Raw genomic sequence first — 24,051 nt, forward strand, 5'->3', positions numbered from 1 at the left:
CAAAAAACAGAGACCCGTTGTCAAAACCTCTGTCTGGCTTTAGAAAGAAAGAGCTCGGGATAAAAGTGGGTAATTCCATAGACCACAACAGAGCCTCCTAAATTACTTGGGGCTTTCACTTACAGGCAACTTGCAAATCAATGAAAACTCTTGAAACTCTTAACTTGTTACTATGTGGCTTTCCTTCAATCTTGCATGTTTTGACAAGTTACAAATATTTATATGCCTTTTTTATCTTGCCTGTAAGTGATTTTAAGTATAACTTGTTATCCTAAAAGTGAGATTGATGCAAGCAGTTGGAGCACAAGTGTCTTTTGCTGAAGGACATCCTCCATAGCTCAGAGTTGCAATGTGATGAGGGAGAAGTTGCCTTACTTGCCTCGTGCTCTGTGAGGAGGACAGGCTGTTCACCTCAGTGGCATTAACCTGTTGTGGGAGTTGCTGCATCTTCTCTGAGCACAACTGCACAGCCCTTTCACCCCTCTCTTCTTACTGGAGCATGGACAAACTTTGTCAAGATGGGGTAGAGGGTATCTCACCTTCTCCAGATAGATCAGATTATCTACATAAAAGTCTTTTAAATAGTTTTTGACTTTGTGCTTACACATCCTGCTGATAAACTTAAGTGTTTTGTGCTCAGCAGCTACATGAAAAGCAATGCCTTGGACTTGGCTCAATATTGTTAAATTGAATTACGATTTCTGCATGTTACTTTGTGCCTGAGGTTAAAATAATTCCATTTGTGATACTAATGGCTGTGATTCCTGCTCATTTATTAATCCCAAATCACACTGGAACGAGGGCATACATGCAGGGACTACAGCTATCATGTTTCAAAACAGGGACTGCACATCTTAGGATGTGGGATTATTAATAAATCAGAAGTAGTAGCAGGATTTTCCCCATTTCAGTGCTCTACATGGATGTGATTGATTCTGGAGAGTGAAGACTGTGCAAGGTTCAAAACCAAGCAAAGAGAATCACATACTTACCTACTTTTTGACCCAGTTTCAGCAGTGAACAGTACCATGTGCTTTTACCTGTTGAACATACCTTGAGTACAGCTCATGCTGACAGGGCAGTTCTGGATGGTGAAGTAGCATTGTTTAAATGTGAAGTTGCACATGCTTGAATTATGTCCCTTTGACTCAGTTACCTGCCTTACCCTTCTCTTTCTGAGTCATTCCTGCCCTGTTTCATCGGGGAACCTTTTATAGGGTTGTGCTTCATGTGTAGATGGAATTACATCTGTGCTTTTTTTCTGATATTTGGAGAAGTTATAGTGGTGGGCAGAATATTGATATTCACCAGAGAGATGGTGTTTCCATTTCTGTCCACGCAGTGTACCAGCATGACATTTATTTATTTGCTTTCTTCTTTCTTCCTTTTTCCCTGTGCCATCTAGATTGGGTTCCAGATCAGGACTCGGGTGCAGGAGCTTGGCCATGGGTGTATCTTTCTTGTACAAAAAGCTGGAGCTCTCCAGATTTGCCCTACAGACAGCTACACCAAAAGGGAGTTGATAGAATGTGCTCGTGCTGTCACAGAAAAGGTAGGATGGCTTTCCTTGTCAGCCCATGGTGTTTGTCTCCCCAGCTTCCACTGGGAGTAAACCAGTCAAACTGGATTCTGGAAAGTGTTTCTTTTAACTTTGCACTGTAGTACAATAGTGTCTGAATTACCCAAAGGTCTTGCTTCTCTTTCAAGCATTCGGTGTTCATGTGCTAGGTTAGCCCATGATTGGTCCTTCCTCAGGCCTTGCAATAAAACTTCAACCTCCTATCAGAGGGAGATTGGTCCAAAACAATCTCCTAAGATGTGAGATGGCTCTTGTGCCTTATGGGGCACTCCCTGGCCACAGTTACTGTGAGGTTGGTCAGTGACATGTGGTTTATGCAGCAGTGTTCTCCCCTTTTAGGACAGAAGTAACTGCCTAGAACTGCATCTTCAAACTCTGGGGCTTTTTGTTCCTTGGAAACATCCCCTTCAAATAAATGGCCTGGGTAGTTTGGTTGAACCTTTTTGATGGCATCTCTCTCCTTTTATTGGACATGAACATTGAGAGTTGGTGCCAGCGGTTTTCAGATCTCACCAAACACCATTGGTTCAGCCTGTGGGAATGTGCTCTCAGCTGTACCAGGTTCGTGATGTATCCCAGGAGTAGTGACAATTCCAAATTTAGACAGGGGTAGATGTACCTTGTAATTAAAGTAAAGCTGATAAAGAGAGTAGTAATGATTCACAGGACCGATTTTCTCTCAATGACCACCTTGTTGCTTTTTGCTGTTTCTAGGTCTCCTTGGTTTTGTCTGCCCTCCAGGCAGGGAACAAAGGCACACAAGCCTGTATTACTGCAGCCAGTGCTGTGTCTGGCATAATTGCAGATCTGGACACCACTATCATGTTTGCTACTGCTGGAACCCTTAATGCTGAGAACAATGAATCATTTGCAGATCACAGGTCAGTGTTGCTGAAAAAGATGGAAGAGTGCATGCCCAGGGGAACAGTGGAACTGGCAGAAGAGACTGGGACATGGAGATAAATTTTTACCTTTTTGGATTCCTATGAATGAAATTGAATGAGGCAGGGGAGTGAGAGGAGGAATAGGAAAACTGGGATTTGACTTGTTTGTGAACTGCATACTTATTTCTTCTTTTACCCAGATGTTGCTTTGGATTTGTTGTCCTGACATGTCAAAGCACAGATATGGGTGGGAGGGGGTGGTGAACCCTGACCAGGGCACCCTCTCTGTTCATGTTGCCATTCTTCCTTCTACCTTCCTCACCTGTGATTACTTTAGTTTTTCTTACAATATGCTGATTATTATGGATGTTCATCAGCTGGTACTTCTCTCACAGCATGGCCAGATTTTCTTTTAGTATTCAAATACAATGCTCTCGGATGCTACTGCCCAATCTCTTCCTTTTCAAGATGGGCTCATTTTATTACACTGCCCTGCATTTGCCCCAAATGCTCTGCTGCTGTTTCAATGTTTGTTTGTTTGTTTTTAACTTACACCCTTGACCTGTGTTATGTTATGAAGGGACATTGCTATGATGATTTACATCAGCTCTTTCATGTTAGTCACCATAACTCTTTTCCCCTCTTCCCCTTTTCCACTGCTTCCCTGCTTCCTCTTATTTTGCTACAGGGAAAATATCCTGAAAACAGCAAAAGCTTTAGTTGAAGACACAAAATTGTTGGTTTCTGGTGCTGCCTCAAGTCAGGACAAACTGGCCCAAGCAGCTCAGTCATCAGCTAACACCATCACTCAGCTTGCTGAAGTAGTAAAATTGGGAGCAGCTAGCTTGGGATCTGATGATCCTGAAACACAGGTGAGAAGTTTTAAGATTTTCTGATACTCTTACAGAGAACAGTTTTCATTTGGTAGAACTTTGTGTGATTTAATGCTTTTAAAAACCACAATATGGTTCATCTTCTCTGGGAGTTTTTTGGGTTTACTCAGATATCACTTGTTTAGAATACAGTCAAAAGGCTCAAGCATTGATTGGAACTAGTCAGGCCTTTGTGTAATCCTTCTGCTTTTATTTCACTGCTGTGTTCCAGCTGGGATGCTTCTGGCAAAGTATTTGGCTCATTTTTACTAACTTGTGATTGGAACTCTGGCTCATTCCAGTTTTGTTCTGAAGAGCTTGCAGGTCTTTAAAGCTGCTTATCCAGCTTATGTCTGGACTGTGCTGTGTATTATTTGTGTAGGCTGACAAACTCTTGCCATTCTCCAGCTAGATGTGTCTTGTTTTTCAATTAACTCCACAACTTTTTCATGTGGATAATCCCTAATATTTCTTCAGTTTCTTGTTTGGATCTCAGTAAAATGGAGGCAGGCAAGCATATTGCAGATGTTTGAAAAAGACACAGATTTTTTTAGCTGTGCTCTAAAAATCACACCCTCACTCTTTATTGCCTGAGCCTTATGACTATTTCTCATTCCATAGGTTGTTCTGATCAATGCTATCAAGGATGTTGCAAAGGCTCTTTCTGATCTCATTGGTGCTACCAAAGGAGCTGCCAGCAAACCAGCAGATGATCCATCCATGTACCAGCTGAAAGGTGCTGCCAAGGTAAAACCTTAGTCTTAAATTTTATTTGCAAGTGTCTGAGCAATCACATTTGATAAACATGTGGAACTTCAGCAATTTCTAATTGCCTGAAAACGCCTTTATTTGTTTAATTATCATGGTATCATGGCCAACACAAGAGTTGGTATTTAGTCCTGTAACAAGTAGAATTCATGAAGTCTCTTAGGTCCTATTAGAAATAACCATGCTTCCCAGCTTGCCTTGCTCCATACCCTGAAAACAGAAGGAAGGATTCACATGTTATTTTTTTGCTTTGCTTCTCTCCTCTTCAGGTGATGGTAACAAATGTCACATCCCTCTTGAAGACTGTTAAAGCAGTAGAAGATGAAGCTACTCGAGGGACAAGAGCCCTTGAGGCCACAATTGAGTACATCAAACAGGAGCTCACGGTACAGAACTGAATTGCTGTCGTGGCTTTTGCAAGTGTGTCCTTACAGAAAGCTGGGAGCAGCTGCTTCCTTTTTCATTAGACCTTCAACTTTCAGTACAGATATTGTTTTCTGATCTGATGCTGTTCACTTTTTTTTCATCCTGGCTTTGGTAGTGTCTCCTCAACATCACTCTCATACTGTGTCTGCAGTTGAAACTTGTTTCTATTTTTCCCTTATTATGGAATGATTGTACCTGTGATACATGGCCTGCTATGGATATCCTGTGTAAGCAGGAATTACTGGTAGTGTGCAATTCTCTGTCAAATCAGGTGTTGTACCATGACAATTGTTTTCCTTCCTCTTTAAGACATAGAAGTATAGTTAGGGTTTTTTACTAGCATAGTAGTGATTGACATAAATTAATATCTGCATGATTGTGAAGAAGCCTGATTTCTTCCTTCCTTTACTTACAGTCCATTTTTGTTAAACAAAGCCTGTAGACACAGTCTTCAGCAGGAAATGCTTTGTTATGTAGGCTATGAATTAGCAATTCTTACACCATAACTGCACTGTGGCACCATTTTGTCTTGTCAAATGCTCTCCATCAAAGATCCACTTTTCACTGTGTGAGCAAAGCTGTTGTAATGAGGAAATTTATTTTAAAATATTTTATTTTTAACTATCTGTTCATAATCATTGGGAATTCATATGGCAGTCATAAAACCTCCTGATGTGGTTCCTGATCAGGCATGTTCTGTACATTATCTCACAAGTTACTGTTGTGTATCCTCATGAAGGCCTGGCTGTTACATCCTATCCTATAACTGAGCTAAAACCTGTTCAGATCTGTCACTGGGTTAGCACATCTTTCTCAGTTTGGTTGGTATCTGTTTGAAGTGTTCCTCTTGCTTTTGTCAGCACTGCAGAGGGATGGACCTCTGCTTGTGGTGCTGCCATCTCATTCATGGGGAGAACAGAGGGTGGCACACAGGTACTCAAGAAAATGTGTCAGGCTTGATCTGGAATTCCAGGGGCTGACTCTGAGCAACACTGAGGGATGTCTTTGCATGCATAACTAGAATTCATTTTTTAACATTGCTTCTGTTTCTGGAAAGAGGAAGTGAAAAACTGATTTACCAGGAGCACAGGATAGACCAGTCTCATTTTTGTCCAGACATTTGCATTCTGAAACCACTGGCCTGCTTAGGTTGCACTGTGTGTGGTCAAGAAACCTCCTGATTAATTGTGCACTCCAAATTGCCCCTGCACAGTAAGAGAATGGCAAGCAAATACAGGCTGTACATTAAAAGAAAGGCAAGCAAATACAGACTAAAGCTTGGGAAAAGAAAATACGTGATCAAAGTAAGGTTGTGCAGCTCTTGTTACCTACACCTTCCCACAGTTCCTGTATTCCAGAATTTATGTATTGTCAGGTAATTTGAACTATTTTCACATTATTCACCCTGCAAAATTCTATCTTCAGGTTTCTAAGGGAGACTAAATATAGCCTCAGAGACAACGCTCCACCTCTGCTTTTTTAAGACACATTTGAATATTTTAGTGGTGATGTTCTCAGTCTCCACTGCTCTGTGCTATCAACAAGCACTGGGTAGGGTCCAGCCTCTGCAGGGGAAGGATCTCCTCATGTGAGCAGACCAGCCTAAACAGCAATCAGGATGAGAAAAGAATATAAGAAAGGAACAGTAATTCTTTTCATCTGGTAAGGCTCTGAACCAAGCTGCCTGTAACTGTCTTGTGGGTAGTTAAATGCAGATGAGATGAATGGCTTAACCTTTTTTATTGTCTCCTTCCCTCAGCTTCTTGTTCCTCTCTGGTGTGTGCAGGTGAGCAGGTTCATCAGATCCAGGCCCCTGACAAGCAGCAACGATATCCAAGTACTCCAGAGATGTTTCTAATTTCCTGCTGTTCACAGGCTGCTTCCTTTTGCTGTCTCTCTCTCTCACGGTTGTTCAGCTTTGACTTGACTGCTATCACACTTGCCTTGTGCTTTCACTTTCAGGTGTTTCAGTCCAGCGAGGTTCCAGAGAAGACATCATCACCTGAGGAATCCATCCGGATGACGAAGGGGATCACCATGGCAACTGCCAAAGCTGTGGCAGCTGGCAACTCGTGCAGGCAGGAGGATGTGATTGCCACAGCAAATCTCAGCCGCAAAGCAGTAGCTGACATGCTAACAGCCTGTAAGGTAAACCTTCCCTTCCTTGCCTAGCGTTGATCTCCTTGTGTTTGTGTGCCTCTAAAGCCATAGATCATGATGTGTTTTGTTCAGTTTTCTGCTTGTCATATGAGAAAGTTAAGATCATTTTAAGGCAACTTCTCTCAGAAAGGATTTTTTGTGATTTTTTTTGAAATTTCCTGGTTTCCAGTCAGGAGACAAACAACTTGGGCAAGTAGTAGGATATACAAATATTCCTGTGGTCACAAATATAATTTCAATGTTCCTAGAACAGTGAAAGGATTGGTAAAAGAAATCACTCTGATCTATCTTTAGTAGTTCTTTTACCCCTGACTAAATCTGTTGGTTTCCTCAATTTCTTTTGTGCTTTTCAAAACTGTGTGCAATTTTTATTGCAATTTTTTTATAAAAAATAGCTGCAGCTCTGTTTTCTACACTGGATGCTACATAAATGACTGTTAAGCCATTTGGCCTTGTTCTGATGATAAAAAAATCTAGGCAAAAATGATTAAAAAATGGGATTATGAAGATCTCATTCTGTTTGATTTTCAGTAGTGACTGTAGTAGCAAACTGCCTGTGCCTGTAAATCACAGTTATTTACTTTTGCCTTTCCATGTATGGAAGGTGACAGTGAAATAATGGTGCTCTCTGTGTGGTGTCTGATTTTCAGTATCTGTTTAAATCCTAACTGCCTACATCAGTCCCAGAGTGATTTTTAGCCTAATACTGCCCAAACAGAAGGGTTATGTTTGTTTTAAAAATTATCCTCTTTCAAAAGTGCAAGTTCTGATTTAGAACTGCCTTTATACAAAACCATTGAATGAAACTTTTTATATTAGTTTTGTAGCAGGTTTTTTAGTGTCTAACCACTTTGCATGCTTCAGATTTTGATTTGTCTTTCCAAACAGGCAGCAAATTCTCAGGAACAGAATCCTCTGGTTTTAGTAATGTTATAAAACACTCCCATGCATGCACAGCCCAGTACATACTTTTGAATATCTATTTATGAACATTCTTTTTTTACATGTTTTTATGTTTACATTTGCTCCCAGTTAATGTAATGATTTTGAGTGGTTTGTGCACTGTAAGTGGCTGACAGGATGAAGCTTTCACCAAATGGAACAGGTCTGGGATGCTGGAAAAGCCTTTGTAATCTCCCAGGGAATTGCTTTCACAAAGAAAGGAGCCTACAGAAGGAAAAGGGCTGGGAATCATTTAACTTGCTGTAATGACACAGTGCCAAGGCCTGAGATCAAGAGCATTTATTGGACAAACAAGAATAAAAGTCTCCAAGATTACTAATTTTATGCATTATCTAAAATGTATGAGAAAATAGCTGTATCATTTAACAAAGACTCTAAATGCAGAGTTTTAACCAGACATGATTTAGAAAACTTTGTTTTTATGAATTTTGCTCAGAGTCTTAGAAATCTTATGCCATTATTCTAAAAATTGATTAGTGGATGTGGCATTTCCATGATAAGCCACATTCCTTGAATTTTAGGGATAGGAACCAGCAGTCTTAGCCCTATTGTGCTGTAAAAGCTGTGTGATGCAATGGGACTTGGGTTTTGTGATATTTGACAAACACTGGAGGGGTTTTATAGTGATATTAAGGTACTCTGTAGAAATAGCACTGATAGATTATCAGATTTTTATGTTCTTTGGTGCAAGGCAGAAGTGCATGTATATGATCTGTGGTAGAATTGTACAGAACATAGCTCTGACTTCTCCAGTGTCAGGAATTTGAATGCAAGCTCTATTTAATTGCCTCTTGCCTAAGGCAAGCAGTAGAAGGAGTCAGAATTAACAGTTATGTAGATGCCTGTGCTTGGTCTGCTGTAGATGAATTTACAGTGCTCATTACTAATTCAGTTGTTATGAGCAGATGCTATTTCAAAAGACAATAAGGATGCTTATTGTGGGATGTACAACTCTCATTAAAGTCAGTGGAAGTGCTGTAATTACACTTATTGAATGTTAGAGCAGGCCCTAAGCTAACAATTTTTTTAAATTCTTTTTTTAATTATGTGTTTATATAAAATAATGCCATAATTAACCTGTGCACTGTATCACTATTTGGAGTGATTGCTGCTGGAAAGGAAGCAGATATGCAAGGCCTATCAAAGCCATAGGAAGCAATGGAAGTGAGCAATCACTTAGCTCATTCCACAGGCAGTGGATTGAGGGAAACAACTTGTCACCTTTTCTCAGCACTGGTGGCACTGGAGGCAGCTGAGCAGAGCCAGGCTGGAGCACTGGGAGCAGACACAGCCCAGCTGGGCTTCAGCCAGGGAACAAAGGCTCAGGGCAGCTCCCAGCAGCCCCTCACACACACCTCCCTCCCCAGGGCACCCGTGCTGCTCATGGGGTGGGAGCTGGGCCAGAGGCAGGTGGTGCTGCCATGTGGAGAGAAAAGGAGGGCTGCTAGTGAAGGAAGCCTCAGCATGAGGAGACAAACATGTGTTCTGCTTCTTCAGACACTTTTCAGTTTTCAGCCCTTCTGCCCAGGGCTGGAGGAGAGAACCTTTCTGTTGCCAGTCCCAACTGGTAGAGTGAGATGTGTGTTTGGATGTTTTTGGATTATGAAAATGATTTCCTAAAATGACTTCTGTCACCTCTTTAGCCTGCTGTGAAGTACACAGAATTTATACTGAACCTTAAAAATGCTCCCAAAATATTCTGATACCAGTCTTGGCTATGTATGCAAAACACACAGAAGGAACTTCCTATTTCCCTCCTACAGATGCTTCCTCTAATTCCCTGTGTTACAGTAATATTTAAATGCAGAAGAGATATTTTAGGATGTACTTATTTTAGGATGTATTTATTTTAGGATGTACTTATTTTAGGATGTACTTATTTTAGGATGCTTTACAATGTATGCATAAGAAACACTCGGGAGGCCTTTGCCCTGTTTGAAAATTTCAAAAAAACCAAAACCGTTCTGAACTTCCTGGGCTTCAGCAGCTCGTTGGAAGTATGCTGAAGGTGAGGAAATTCAGTGCTGTTCCTCCCATCTCCCTCCCCTCAGGCAGGGTATGGGGATGAGGAGGGGAGGTGGCTCCTGCGGGCCGTTTCCGTGCTCTGCTCATCCCCAGCTTCCCTGCAGAGGGAGCCCAGAGACCAGCGCCCGCCCTGGCTCGGGATGCTGCGGGTTTGCAGGAGGGCCGAGAATAAGTGAGCCGTGAGATAATCCCCATCTCAACGGGAGATAAGAGGAGCAGGAGTGGAAGGAGCTGTTCTGTGAGAGTAAATGCTGTGCGTTTTGGGAACTTCCACTTGCCAACAAATGGTACTTCTGCTAAATAAAAAAGTTCCCAAGAAGTTTATTGTAGAAAGCACAAGGCTTGAAGAGGCTGCAGGTTTCACTTTTTATTTAAAATAAAATGGTTGAATTAGTCGGGCTTATGTCAGATGCCAGACATGACACTTAGTGGAAATCCTTACCAAGACCTGGCTCTGCTGCAGCTTCTCTCTGTATTTAAGCAGATGGTTCCAGCACTGCTATGGCTGTGTTAAATCTCTGTCAAGCTAACAGCATTAATGAGCCTTTGCAGAGCTGGAGCTCTGCTGCTCTTCCAGCACCCTTTGCTTACAACAGAAATGGCCAGCCCTTGAGCTCAAACGTCATTTGCACACTCTAAAAAAATCTCCTCCTTTCTCTTTCCCCCATCTCTGTGCTGATCTTCTCTTGTGGGAGCCATTTTGGATGCTGATGTTGTTTTGCCTCCTCAGCAAGCATCCTATCACCCAGATGTGAGTGAAGAAGTTCGGGAGAGAGCGCTGCGCTTCGGAACAGAATGTACCCTGGGATACCTGGAACTCCTGGAGCACGTCCTCCTGGTGAGGAGTCATCTGCATGCACACACTGGGTTGCTTCCAAAGAGATTCATCTCTCTGCCCTCTTTCTATAGTGACTGCTGGTGACACATTTTTGGCAGTTTGTCACGTGGTTATGCAGTTTTGTTGTCAGAGAAAGCTAAAGGAAACTCAATATTTCAGCTCTGAGAGACAGAAGGAATACTGGAGAATTTCTGGATCAGATTGGAGGCAATACAGGTCTGAACCTAAAAAAGGTCCCTGGCAAAGGAATTACAATCAGACATTTCAGCATTCTTTTAAGCCCACAATAAACACCAGACATATTAGGCACAGGCCTGTGCCCCAGACTGCAGAGGTTCCACAAGCTTCATTAAGGCACTGTTCCATTTACACCAGTGTTACTGTTACTCTCACAGCCACACCCACACCCACTCCAAGCCATCCCAAAATCCCCAGCCAACACTGCCTCACAAAGAGCTCTCCAACATGTCACACATGGCACCCCCAAAGCTCTGCATAAAACTTCTACACTCAAATCCAAACTCATGAATCCTGCTGTCAGTGGGCTTTGCTTGACCATACATAATTATCCCATAATATATTCGTTATCCCATAATATTTGTTCTTTTCTTGCTATTACTTTTGTAGGAAGCAATAAAATGTGTTTGAACTAACATTTATGAGATATTGAAGTTTCTGGAGAAGACTTAAATCAGCAATCAGCTTCATGGATGACCAGCAGTTTCTTTGAGGTGGCTCTCAGCTGACATATTAAAGTCTGTGAAACTGAAATCTGCAGCCATTACTGCACATTAGCAAACCCAGATCAGTTTTTCTGCTGAGAACAGAGCATGTGTAATTATTTGCATCAACTCACTGAAATTTATATATAAAGTAAAAGTCCAGTCACAGTTGTGCTTGCCACTAGCAGCTAAAATAGTTCAAAAAAATTGGAACTTGCTAATGGAATTCTTAGACCTGTATTGCAGTAAGTGATTTAGCATTAGATGTCTGATCCATTTTTAGTTTAGAGGACTGTGGGGAATTTTTCAGATTTGACCCCTAGAAGGCTATAGCACTATGTGTTTCAAACTGAGTGCCAGAACAGACCAAACACTTGAATCAGTTTTTGCTCATTTTATTTCTGTCTCTCTGCAAAGTCAAGAGGCTTAAGGTAAGAAAGGCATGTTCCATTTTATTGAAGTAACAGGCCTTTTCTACCTTAAGCCTTTTAACCCTGAAGCCACAAGCAAGTTCTGCCCCCTCATACCACCCCCCTGCCCCTACCCCAGTGTTGGCTGCCTTAGAAAGCTCTGGTGGTTTAGAACCCCTAGGTCTGAACCCCTAGAACCCCTAAATCTCATCAATTTCTAACCTCCAGAAATGCAGCTCTTGTGGGATTAGCAATCTCTAATTGCTCCACCTGGCACCCTGTGATACAGTTGCCAGTAAATTCAGTTATACCCTCAGTGCTCAGGCTAGAGATGCTTACAGGGCTGCCAAGGGGGATTCGGCAGCCATATTCCTTTGAAAATGATACTTGTTAGGTACAAGAGTTGTCAGATGCAGTATGTGAAATTTCTCAAGCCAGTGTATTACCTTGTGTAATGCTGCATTGGGCAAATGGCACAAAGTGACTTGTTTGCTCAAAGCACTATTCCACTGATCACCTAGCTAGGGCCAGGAACACACTGATTCCAGCTGAATGGCCTGCACACCTCAGTAAAACTCCTTGTAAGCTGTGCTAGTGAGAATCAGGAGTGACCTGACCTCCTGCAGATCCATGTGCTCCATCCTGGCCGTGCTGATCCATGCTGAGCTGAGGGGAAGTCTGGAGCTGTGCAGGGCAGTGCCACTTTCCTGCTGTGCATCCAACACTGTAGTGGAAGCCTCTGCTCCTGGTGCCACCTGACACTTACAGGTCTCTCACTGGGCTGCAGACAATTGCTATACAAAATCAGTCTTTCACTAGAGTGCCTTGGGAATCTTCCAGCATCCTGGAATCCTTAATAATGTGCATTCTCTTTCTCTAGATTCTTCAAAAAGCAACTCCAGAGCTAAAGCATCAGCTGGCCTCTTTCTCCAAGCGGGTTGCAGGTGCTGTCACAGAGCTTATCCAGTCAGCAGAAGCAATGAAGGGTGAGTTGGGAAGGCAGGCTCCCAGTGTGGTGTGCTCATTACTCCAGAAATAATGATCTGATATTCTGTGTCATGTACACTGCAGGGTCTCCTCAGTTATTTCCTGCTCTTATCAGTACCTGATCCTTGGAAATGAATCTGAACTATAAGCAGTTTCCATATATGGGAATCCAGTTTTTCTTTCCTCCTTCCCTCATCTCTTAATAGAGTTACTTACTCTTTTTCATACAACAGTGATCTACATGATGCTATTTCCCTGCTCGAGTAGCTTTATTGAATTCTTCAGCTTTTCCTGCATTCTCTTGTATTTCAAAATTTGTTTTCATTTGCTAATAATAAGGCAAGCCAATATCAAACTTCTTCTATTCCCTAAGTGCTTTTTAAAAATCTTTATATTATTCTCATCTTTGGACACATTTATTAATTTCTGGCAATTTTTGCGTTTTAATTCATATTCATTAATGTTTATTATTAAGATTAAAAAAAAACACTTCTTATTTCTTTTTTCACTTGCTGCCTGTAGAGAATGTCTTTACTCACTTTAGAAGCTTTTTTTATGAGAAGTAAAATGTGTTTTAGCCATTCACAATTTTCTTTCCTCATTTTCATTTATAGTACACAATAAAGTTGTCTCCTAATAAATTCAACATACAAATGTTTTAACTTTTGTGAAATGCCTTTTTTTGAAGAGCAGCTAGTATATTTTACAAATTTGGGGTTGACTGCATTTATACTTGCTGCCTTCTTTTTTTTTTTTACCCTGTTTATCTGCCAGTATTAGGGTTTAATACAGAACATCTTCATCCTGTACAGCATTTGAGCTGAGAAATGGATTTTAGACCATGCCTTTAGAGGTTATGAACTTCTTCTGGCTGTTTCATTGTTTCCCTCAACCCAGAATATGGATGCTTTCTGAATCTTATCATTCAGAGAATGCTGTTAGGAAATCAAAAATAATAATGCACTGACAACTTCCAAAAATTCTGAAACCCCTTCCAGCCAAGTATTCATTTTGTGGATCTACAAAAATTCTTTGAGAAAAGAGAAATGCCAAAAAGTCAACAGCAAAAAAAAAAAAAATTACCCTTCAGATGTGGTACAGAAACTGCTTTGGCCTTTTCTACGTCACTGTTAGACACACACTGCCAAAAGTGTGCTTCCTTCAGCCAGTGCTAACTTCATCCCCAGGCACTGCCAGTGAACAGATGTCAGGTCAGTGCCTGCAGAGTGTGCTGGGGCTGCCTGTGTTGCCTGCAGCCTGTTCTCTCTACCACCGTGTCACACTTCTCAATGTACCTTGGTCCAGTTAGCAACCTCTGAGTAAGACCTCTGCTAAACACAAGTTGAGTGACAGCTGGTTTTGTATGGACAGTATCCCTTTTTGAAGCTTCTTTGCTTTTTGCTTCCTTGCAATTATTAAATGAGTTGCTTTCATGAAAAAATAATCCTACTAAATATTTCTTTCCCCTCTGCTTTATAGTTTTCTCTGTGACATAAACCACTGGTTTCATGCCATTCTGGCACTAAAATCAGCTTTCTGTGGTGTACATTCTGTATTGGACACTTGAGGTGGTGATTGCAATTCCCCCTGTTTGCATGGCAGCTCACTCACAGTGACACTGAAGTTATTGTCTCCATCTCCATTAATTTCAGGGACAGAGTGGGTGGATCCAGAAGACCCAACAGTCATTGCAGAGACAGAGCTATTAGGGGCTGCAGCATCAATTGAGGCTGCAGCAAAGAAGTTAGAGCAGCTGAAACCAAGAGCCAAGCCCAAGGTGAGTGTCCATCCCCATTGTTTGTTTGAGGTTAACAAGGCAGAGGATGCACATTGCCCATAGTTTGGTGTGTGTTTGCTACTGGCCACAATAAGGGTGTAAGCAATCAAACCTTGCATGAGTTTTAGTGCCACAAAACCCTGCTCTGGATGGCACTTAACCCTGAGGGTAGAGGCTAAAAAGGTGCTTTTCAGGGAGAGAGTCAAGCAAAGGAAGAGGAGCCAAATGTTAGAAGTGCTTGTAAGAGTTACGGCATCATTACTGTTGATTATTTACCTTTCTGTTTCCAAACATATTTTACTGTTGTGTAGTCATTCTTACTTGCTTTCTTTTGAAGCCCCTTTGTTCACATCTGAATTTGTGGGGTGTAGCAGGAGAAAGCAGCAGTAACACAGTTGGATTCAAGAGAATGCAAAGGACCTGCAGGATTTTCTAAGACTAAAACCAGCATTTCATGCCATGCTTAGAGAGTAGCTGTTTCAGTATAGAATCAGATGCATTGTGTGATCATTTTCCTATGTCATTTTCCTGAAGGAAATTAAATTACAGTTCATTATGATATCAAGTAGTGTTGCATGTTGCTAGGTCCTTTCAAGTGTGTCTCTGAAGATATTATAAAATTAAGCCAACTATTTTCACATGGAGTACAGAGGGAATATATGAAACTGGTAGATCCCAAAGAATTGCTACCTTTTGTCTGGTGTTAACAGGCAGGTTTTAGTAGAAATTACTATGTTGCATCTCTTTAAAATTAAAAACATGTTTTGGCTGTGTAATTGATGGCAGGAAAGGACTATGTATCTATTTTCCTCTTTTTGCTGCTTTGTAGGTGCAAATCTGTTTTCAAAGTAAAGCTAATGAGAAGTCTTTCTAAAAAGCAGAGCCTCAAGACCATTCATTCAGTGCTGGATGATTGCATTGGTGCAGGGTAGTATTTTGTTATTTAGGAGCATCAGATGAAATAGTTCTTGGAAGCTTCAGCCTTTGAGGACCTCTCACCCCCCACTCCCTGTTCAGTATAGGAATAAATTAGCTCATGAAAAAAAAATGCTCTTTGTCTGCATTTTTTAACAAGTACATCCATTTTGTTTATAAAGAAAAATGGTCCTTTATAATGAGATTCCACAAGCTGAGTCTGAGGAGTGGAAAAGTCCTTCATCACCTTTTCTATACAGTCACTGCACAATAGCACATGTGTGTTGCCTGGTAACCATGGAGCAGTTTCCTTCCAACATCTAAGCCCCTCCAGGGTCATTGTAATCTCCCAGTGAATTTCCCAGTTCTCACACCTGCTCATCATTTAACATGTTAATTTGAGTATCCAGTCTCCTTGTGACTTACTGGTTTGTTTGTCATTCTCTGAAACTAAAATTCATATCCAACTGTTTGTTTGATTTGGGATTTCAGCAGCCTTTGCATCCTTTTCAGATGTTTAATCTCTTTCACAATAAGGGTTATAATCCACATCAAAAGCTACTAGGAAGATCAATCACAGAGTGGCTCCAATAGCACTTTTTCTGCTGCAGACTTGCAGCTTGTATCCTCCCAGAGCAGGATTTCCTGTGGTGAACAGGCTGTGTCTTCCTAGGGCCCATCTTTGACAACACCCAGAGTGTTGCAGTAGGAATGCTTTGAGGAGGGAAGGGCTGCTTTGTCTTGTGCTCAGTCTGTGAAATGCAGGAGTAGGAGTTCTTTTCTACAATGGAACAGACTATCTGGACAATATCCTGCTTTGCTTAGCAGCAATCATCATCAAGTGAACTTGCAGAGGAGTCCTCAGTTGGTAATTTTACAATGTCTACCTGCAGGAAATCCATCATCTGCATCATTACTGCTTGGTGGCTGATTCTCTATTTTTTGGTGAAGTTTTTTTATTAGTGCAGGGAATGGGAGTAATTTGATTTCAGCTTGAAATGTTGATCTTTGTGTTCCAGTTTGTCTTTTACCTCTAAAAAACCCCCAAACAGCTGAAGGTAGGGTTTCTTCTCATTTGTTCCACCATTTTATTTTTTTTTAAACTTTTGGATTTATTTTTTTTATTTCTTCTTTTCCTTGTTTCCTCTTCATATTTTTGCACCTATCATACCTCCCCTTGGTGTCTTAAACTGACACAAATAGCATGAGACACCTTCATTTTCTGCTTCTGGGAATCATCTTATCCCAGAGGACAATTTCTTAGGAGACACAGTCCTGCTAACTGCTGCCTGTGCTTTATTGGACAATGCTTATTTTGTTTGCTTTAAATCCTGGTTGTTTGGCTGCAGGTGAATGTGCTCCCAACATACTTAGTCCACTAGTGCACAGCCCCACTGACACCCTGTAAATACCTGCATGTCTTCTGAGCTCATATCTTGGAAGAACTTTGAGGACTCTCCTGAGTAACTGGTGTTACTACTGTCTGTAACACAAAACCTGTTCAGTGTTCTCCTTGCAGTGGTCAAGGTGGGAAATGATCTGAGAAGCACTGAGATCTTTATGGTTTATTAAGCAGGAGTTGGCTGTCATGTTTCCTTTAAGTACAGTTATTTTTCCTGAATGTGGACTCTTTATTTTTTCAGTTTTCCATTTGGAGAGTCAGTTGTATTGCAATGCAGACACACATTCCTTCTGTTATGCAAATATGCTACTTCCTGTAAAATAACCCCCAAAACTAGTAATTTTCTGAGAAGAAAACTATTTGGTCTAGTAAAATCTTCATGCTAATACTGAGCAAAACCCACTTTTAAGTAAAAAGGTATGGTAGATGAGGTACAGCAGGAGAGAGCATTGCTGTCCCTCCCCTGTTCTGTTTTCTGTCTGCTCCTCAAGCTTCTGTGCAGGCCTCTGCCTCCAGACATGGGTGTCTTGTAGTCAGTAAGAGTTCCCTGCTGGTAGCTTTCAGCAGTTGGTCCTTTGTTTTTTTAACCCAAGATGAATCAAACCTGGATGCCTTTTTCTGCAGGACTCTGTGTGATATGTTTGATATATTAGGTTGTTATTTAATCCAACTATATATCAAACATATTCCTACAGTGTCCTGCCCTGTCTCCGGGGGTTTTAACCTAGTACAAGGCAATGTGAAGGAGTAGAGTCACTCACAAGCAGGTTTAGAAGACTTCCTATAGACTCCTAATCTAATCTGGTATGAAATACATACATGGAGTGCTCCTTTATCAGTAGAGTTGCTCTTGAGAGACTTCTAAGTTGTGGAGGGCTCTTTGTGACAGTGAGCAGCAGCTGACTTGCACTGAAATTCTTATTGTGCTTTCCATGGCTCAGTGCAGTAACTTACTCATATTGGTTTGCTCATTATAAAGTAGAAAATTAGAGGTGCTTGAAAATATAATGCTTTGTCTTTTGTAATTTTTGCTACTAAGTTTTGCAGTGAGATTGGGGGCTCATTTGTTTTCCTATTAACCCTGACTTTATTTATGCTACCCCTAATAATGGAGATGCTGTAGAAAAATGGTTAAAATACACTACAAAACCATATCTTTTTAGTTTTCTTTTCAATGGCATAATCAACATTTTAAGGATATTCCATTCTAAAGACTTTGTAGTGAGCCTAATGTTTGTTTGTTCTGGTGACTTAATTTTCCAGTCTATTTATAGTTGTACATGGTTAATAACAGCATATTAGCTGAGGCTTGAGGAAAATGAGATGCTGATCTTCATGGGGGCTGCTTGAGGAAGGAGAAGCTCATCCCTTTTGTCCTAGATCTGGTTTTCTAAAGAAACCTGCTCTAAAATCTCCCAAGGTGATATTTTCTGCCATCATTGCTCTCAGCTTTATTCATGAAGGCTGTGAACTGACCCGTTGTGAGGCTACTGTTCCTGAGTGTGAACTTAAGACAGTCCAGGAGAAACACTCTTTTAACAAAGGGAATGGTGAAATATTTACTTTTCTTGTAGGGCTTTTTGCTGTGCTCAGTCTTGTTGCTTCCTGTCCTTATGGCTGAGGAATTCCTTATTGCTGAGCAATGCTCTTGGTAGAGCTCTGGCAGAAACACAGCCACAGTGCTGGCTGAGCACTGTGCCACCCCCACTGAGTATCCAGCCCTGGGATGTGTGGCACACCTGAGAATGGTGAAGGGAAAACCACAGAGAAGGACTAGAAATAAAGGGTTTGTTAGACAAGATAAAAAGCCAACAGGCATTCAACAGTTGGAGTGCTGTGGAAGGCTGCTACAGAAATAAATTCTTCACAGAGGGGATCAACTGTCAAGAGGGTTTTTTTTCAGAAGTTAAAGAAGTTGTGAGATGTCAGAGCATGCAAGACTTGGAAGTTTGAGAAATTTCACCTATGGCTTGATCTCCCAAGCCCTGGATTTCAGTATAATTGGAAAGAAAGTGATTTGGCAAATGGAAGAAAAAAAATCTGTTACCAGATGGGATACTGAGGTGTAGCTGTCTGTTCTTCTGTTGAGCTTCACCTGCTGCTCCACAGTGGAAGTTAATCCAGCCATTGTACAATGGCACTCTTTGGCAATCTCTTTGAAGATTTCTTGGCAATCTCTTTGAAAAGCAGTAATTTTTGCTTAGGAATTGTGTGCAATATATTACCCTGAACTGAGTTCAAACAACTGCTTTTGTTCAGCATCTTTTTGGTGGCTGTTTTTTCACAAATTGAACTCCATCTGAGCACATTCATAGCTGTCCAGTAGATCACACTATGGCCATGAGCCATTTTCTGAAATGTCAACAAAGACTGACACTTCCTTTGTAATAAAAAAGCAGATATTGAAGTTCTCATTCATTTAAGTCTGAATTCCTGACAGTGCTGACATATAAACAGTAATGCACATAATATATTTTATGTTGGAAATGAGAATTTAAAAACTTGATAGTAAGAAGTTTTGGACAAAAGTAGAAGTGCAATAACAGTCTTTTAAAAGTGCAGTAACAGTCTCCTCAATTCACTGTCAGTCAGTGGGATTTTTGTTGATATTTCTGTTTGTTTTTAGTCAAAGTCAGTAATGCATCTGTTTTAATAAGGACAGTAATTCTGACAGACTGTACTGGATTCCATTTAATCATTCTGGCAATGTCATGATTGAAATAAGAGTTTTAGTTATGAAACTTGAGGCGTGTAGAGGGCCAATGTGATTGTACTTTGCTATAACAATGGTCATGATGTGGCATTGCAAGCATGTTGTATATGGAACATGAATTGCTCACTTTCCAAAGCAATTTCTTTTATTACAAAGACATATACTTTAGTTGATGGGAACAGCCCAATAGCAAGGCAAGACAAATAGTTTTCTGTGGATTAAGTGGCTTTTCTTAAAAAAAGAAAAACTTTAAAATGCCAAACATCTTTATCTACACATCAGTTTTGATTTTTGGATGATTCAGTTTTTCTGGTGTCTGTGGATGCTGTTGTTTCATCTCCTGGACTTTTAGTTATGTGAAGTGCTGTAGGACTGAGTGCTGCTTGATGGGTCATTTTCTAATTACTTATCATTATCCTTTATTATTTTATAGTTGACTATTTCATCAAACTGCAGTTACAGGAGAACTAAACCTGACTTAAATGTAGATGGGTGTGCTTAGACTTGCAAATGAGTCCCCAGTTTTTTAACTCATGGCCCACCTGGCTGGTGTTTCTAAAGTTAGTTATGTGGCACAAGAATATTGTGGTTGTAGTTAGAATGAGCCTCTATTTCAAAAGCCTTATCTCTCACAAAATAGGATGTCCTGATACTGTAGCCACTAGCCCTACTTGTCATACAGCCTTGGATTCCAGTAGGCTTGTGTTTGAGTCATAAACAAAATGCATTCTGTTGGAATATTTTATATAAAAAACCATCAGAATACAAGGCCCAGGCCTGGTTCTGTTTAAAATAAAAATAACTGTTCATCTCTATCTATTTAGTTAACTGTTCAAAAGTTAGTAGGCATGCTTAGATGGACAAATGTTTTCAGTATTTGCTTAAATTATTTGAAAGTCAGGAAAGTTTTTATAGAACAATAAATTTACATTTTAAATAGTAAGAAACCTCCTTAGGAGGTTTTGCACATGCTTGTTCAAAGACAAACTTGGATGACTGAAGTGTTCCAGACAGACCTTTGGAACTTCCTGTGTCCAAGATCACTGAACTGGACTGCTGCACAAAGCTGCTCTCTGTGCAGTGACAGCTCTTACCAAAAGCTGTTAAATCTGTGCTCTTATTGGCATCTACTTTACATTCCTTACTGCAGGTGAATGAGACAACACATATTTATCATTGTTCTTTTTCAATGCCTTAAGTCTTTAGGTATTTAGAAAATGCTTTTCCCTAGTTTAGTAATCTTGGAAGCCACTATTATGGTACTCCAGAGATTAATCTTGATAGGAAAAACAAGAATTTCTTTTCAGACCTGCACTTTTCTGAACGTAGTTTAGAGTAGCTCCAGTGGAGGTAATGCACTAGAAAGTTGATGGCTTTGTTTAAATATCTTGTGTGATGCTGTTTCAGTGTGAGCAGGCACAAGGGCAAGCTCCAATACTTTATGTTGACTCCCAGCTTTAGTCCACACAAAACTGCTTTGCAGAAAATGATGTTCTAGATCTTACTGACTTTACTGATGTGTTCCAGAATCATCTTGTCTTAGTATATGTCCTCAGTCTGGAAAGTATAATTGCTTTCAGGTGAATGTGTAACATGGTTTTTTCTTGGTTATAGCAAGCAGATGAGACTCTGGATTTTGAAGAACAGATCCTGGAAGCAGCTAAATCCATTGCAGCTGCTACCAGTGCCCTTGTGAAGTCAGCTTCAGCAGCCCAGAGGGAACTGGTGGCTCAGGGAAAGGTGGGTAAACAGGACATGTAGCAACAGTAGTGGGGGAAAGCATCAAAAATGAATATAGTCTTCTAAAGGTTCTGTTAAAAACAGTAGGAAGGAGCTTTGGAATGACTAATAAAAATGTAAATTGTTCACTGCTCATCACAATACATGGCCCAGACCTGGTTCTGTTTAAAAAATTCCACAGTTCCATTTATTAAAACCTCACAAGTGTAATCAAGTTCTTGACTCTTCAAGTTCTTCAGTTGTGGGGAGTTTTGCTGTGGGGCTTTTTCACTTCATGAAGATCTGTGATTCAAGCTGGTAATGTACAGTCCCACACAACAGTTTGGGGATCCAAAGCCAAATGTCACCATGTCCAGTACTGCTCTGGGCCTCAGTAATTGTGCCCTCAATGGGCACAACTGTGATTCAATGGGGACACAGGCCTGTGTGTAAATTCAGGACATTTCAGTGGCTGTGCTTGTAGTTATTGTTGCAATCAATGGGAGGAGTCTTTACAGCACGTGGCATCCTTTTGGTGTGATCAGAATTGAGATTTTGTACATCATTTCACATCCATCACTATTTTTCACAGTCAGTATACTCTGAAAGATAGAATCAACCAGGTATGTTGCCTATGAAAACAATTTATTATAAGGCCATTGTTGTTGTATAGCTATGGTTTCCATTTTCACCTGGTTGTTAACTCGGAGCAGGCTCTGTCATGGATCCCACAATCAGGCTCTGCTGTTTGCTTCAGCCTGGGCTCTGGAAAACTTGTGCTTTTGTTTCTAACACGACCAACAAGCACTTCATCTGTGGTCTACTTAAAAATATCTGTTCAGGGGATGATGAGGCAAGAAAAACATGAAACCTAAATACTTTAGGGGGTTTTTTTTAACTGATTTTTTTGTTGTTGCATAAGTGTCACCACAGCTATGAGAGAACATATCTTCTGTTTATGTTGATGCTGTACTTAATGATTTGATTTAATTCCCTGGAATTCTCATTATGCTTGAATGCCTGTTTACATTTCTTTTAAAACACAAGTTTCTGGACCATGTTTACATTTCACATCTTTCAGCTTCTCTCCAAAAACCACCCAGACCCATGCAGCTGTGGGGATGTGGGTCTGGCAACCAGCTATAGGATTTAGCTTCATTGCTTTCATCCAATATGGGAAGAAAACTGTCTCCAAATTGTTGCTGGTACTGCTGATGCCATGAACACTTCAGTGGAAAAGCCATGCAGAAAAGTGAGCTGCTCTCCTAAAGTGCCATTATTAGGCATGAAGGCACGTGGGGGCTTCCCTGTGAAGCTTTCTGATCTGTACCTTCCCACAGTGCTCAAATCAGAGGAGATGAAAAACTAATGTAAATTCAAATGTATTATGGAGACAGAAGTAAGTTATTTTAAAGCCTGGGACTTAAGGAACTGCTGCTTCAGCTGTTGCTTCAGCTGTGGTTTCAACCACCAGTAGCCTGCTAATTACTGGTTATTCTGGTAATTACTTCTGTGTGTTCCAAGAATGGGTCAGCTGAAGCAGTTTAGTAAGTTGGACACTTCCTGAGCAGGCAGATGTGTGCTGGAAGCACAGTTACTCTGACAACTGACTTCCAGTTGGATTTTCTGCTCTTGAATGTGCTGGGCAGAGTCACAGCTACAGGTGTTTCCTTTTTTCATGGATTACTGTGTGTCTGAGACAGAGCCATTGCATTTTCTGTTTTCTTGTAAGCCATCTCTAAACTGTTTTTTCAGGTTGGAGCAATCCCTGCAAATGCAGCTGATGATGGACAGTGGTCTCAGGGACTTATTTCTGCTGTGAGTAACTACTTCTCTTGAGAAAACTGGCACATTCTCTGAAGAAATAATATCCTGTGAGAATACCCAGTGGCTTTTTTTACTGCCTTCTAGGCCAGAATGGTGGCAGCTGCAACCAGCAATCTCTGTGAAGCAGCAAATGCCTCAGTCCAAGGCCATGCCAGTGAGGAGAAACTCATCTCATCTGCCAAACAAGTTGCAGCTTCTACAGCACAGTTGCTCGTGGCTTGCAAAGTGAAGGCTGATCATGACTCTGAAGCCATGAGGAGGCTACAGGTACCTGTGGTTGTTAATCACTGAGAACCCATGGTAGTGCTAAGTAAACACTGTTTCAGCACTCCAGGATTATGCATGTGTTCAACAAAGTATTTCTCTAAGTGCCAGCCTGGATTGTGGTCAGATTGCCTTTGTTCTAGGAGTCAAGAGACAGCAGTTGTAGATAGAGCATTTCTAAAATGGACAATCATTGCTAGACAAAAATAAGAGAATCCAATGCAACACCTCAGTTGAAGTCTGAGTGAGCTTCTTTACCATAAAACTGGTTCCCTTTTATGTTACACATCTATTTCATGTTGAGCTTCTCTGAACTGCTGCTGAATTAACACTGTGTTTTGATGGGTAAAATCTAAAGTCTATGGAAGTTTAGTTTGAGGATGGTAATTTTTAAAATGATCACAGCCTTCTCTGACATCATGCTCTGCAGGCTCAGCCTGGAACATGCAACTATTTCAGCTGCTTTTTTTCTACCACCTTTGGTGAACAGTGAAAGTTCCCTTTTTTCTTGGACTTGCACAGCTGCTACTAAGGGACATTCAGTGCAACAGTTCATGTATGGCTGGGCAGAATCAAATTCAACAGAAATACATATGACTGAGTATCTGTCTGAGCCTCAGGAACTGATGTCATCATTTTTTTCAAAGTAGAAAAATGGTTTGAATATTTAGGAGGAAAAAATATATGGATGTGTGAAAAATCTACATGTTTCTACAGAAAACAGTGGTATGTCACAGGGCAGTTATAGGGCTGAGATGGTTTTAGTGCTTTATAGTCAATCCATGTAGATTGACATTGCC

General features: G+C 40.8%; 1 protein-coding gene across 1 annotated transcript in view; it reads left to right on the top strand.

Annotated features, from left to right (window-relative positions):
- TLN2 (talin 2) overlaps window positions 1-24,051 on the top strand; it is a 145,165-nt gene that overhangs the window by 115,502 nt on the left and 5,612 nt on the right. Inside the window, exons 46-57 of the mRNA XM_066559061.1 lie at window positions 1,406-1,552; window positions 2,294-2,460; window positions 3,152-3,335; window positions 3,957-4,082; window positions 4,373-4,489; window positions 6,492-6,677; window positions 10,408-10,515; window positions 12,528-12,633; window positions 14,287-14,411; window positions 21,056-21,181; window positions 22,916-22,978; window positions 23,072-23,254. Coding sequence (XP_066415158.1) covers window positions 1,406-1,552; window positions 2,294-2,460; window positions 3,152-3,335; window positions 3,957-4,082; window positions 4,373-4,489; window positions 6,492-6,677; window positions 10,408-10,515; window positions 12,528-12,633; window positions 14,287-14,411; window positions 21,056-21,181; window positions 22,916-22,978; window positions 23,072-23,254 — 1,638 coding nt within the window. The remainder of the gene's footprint in view (window positions 1-1,405; window positions 1,553-2,293; window positions 2,461-3,151; window positions 3,336-3,956; window positions 4,083-4,372; window positions 4,490-6,491; window positions 6,678-10,407; window positions 10,516-12,527; window positions 12,634-14,286; window positions 14,412-21,055; window positions 21,182-22,915; window positions 22,979-23,071; window positions 23,255-24,051) is intronic.

The sequence above is a fragment of the Molothrus aeneus genome, chromosome 13 (genome assembly GCF_037042795.1).
Source record: "Molothrus aeneus isolate 106 chromosome 13, BPBGC_Maene_1.0, whole genome shotgun sequence".
In the NCBI taxonomy this organism is placed as follows: Eukaryota; Metazoa; Chordata; class Aves; order Passeriformes; family Icteridae; genus Molothrus; species Molothrus aeneus.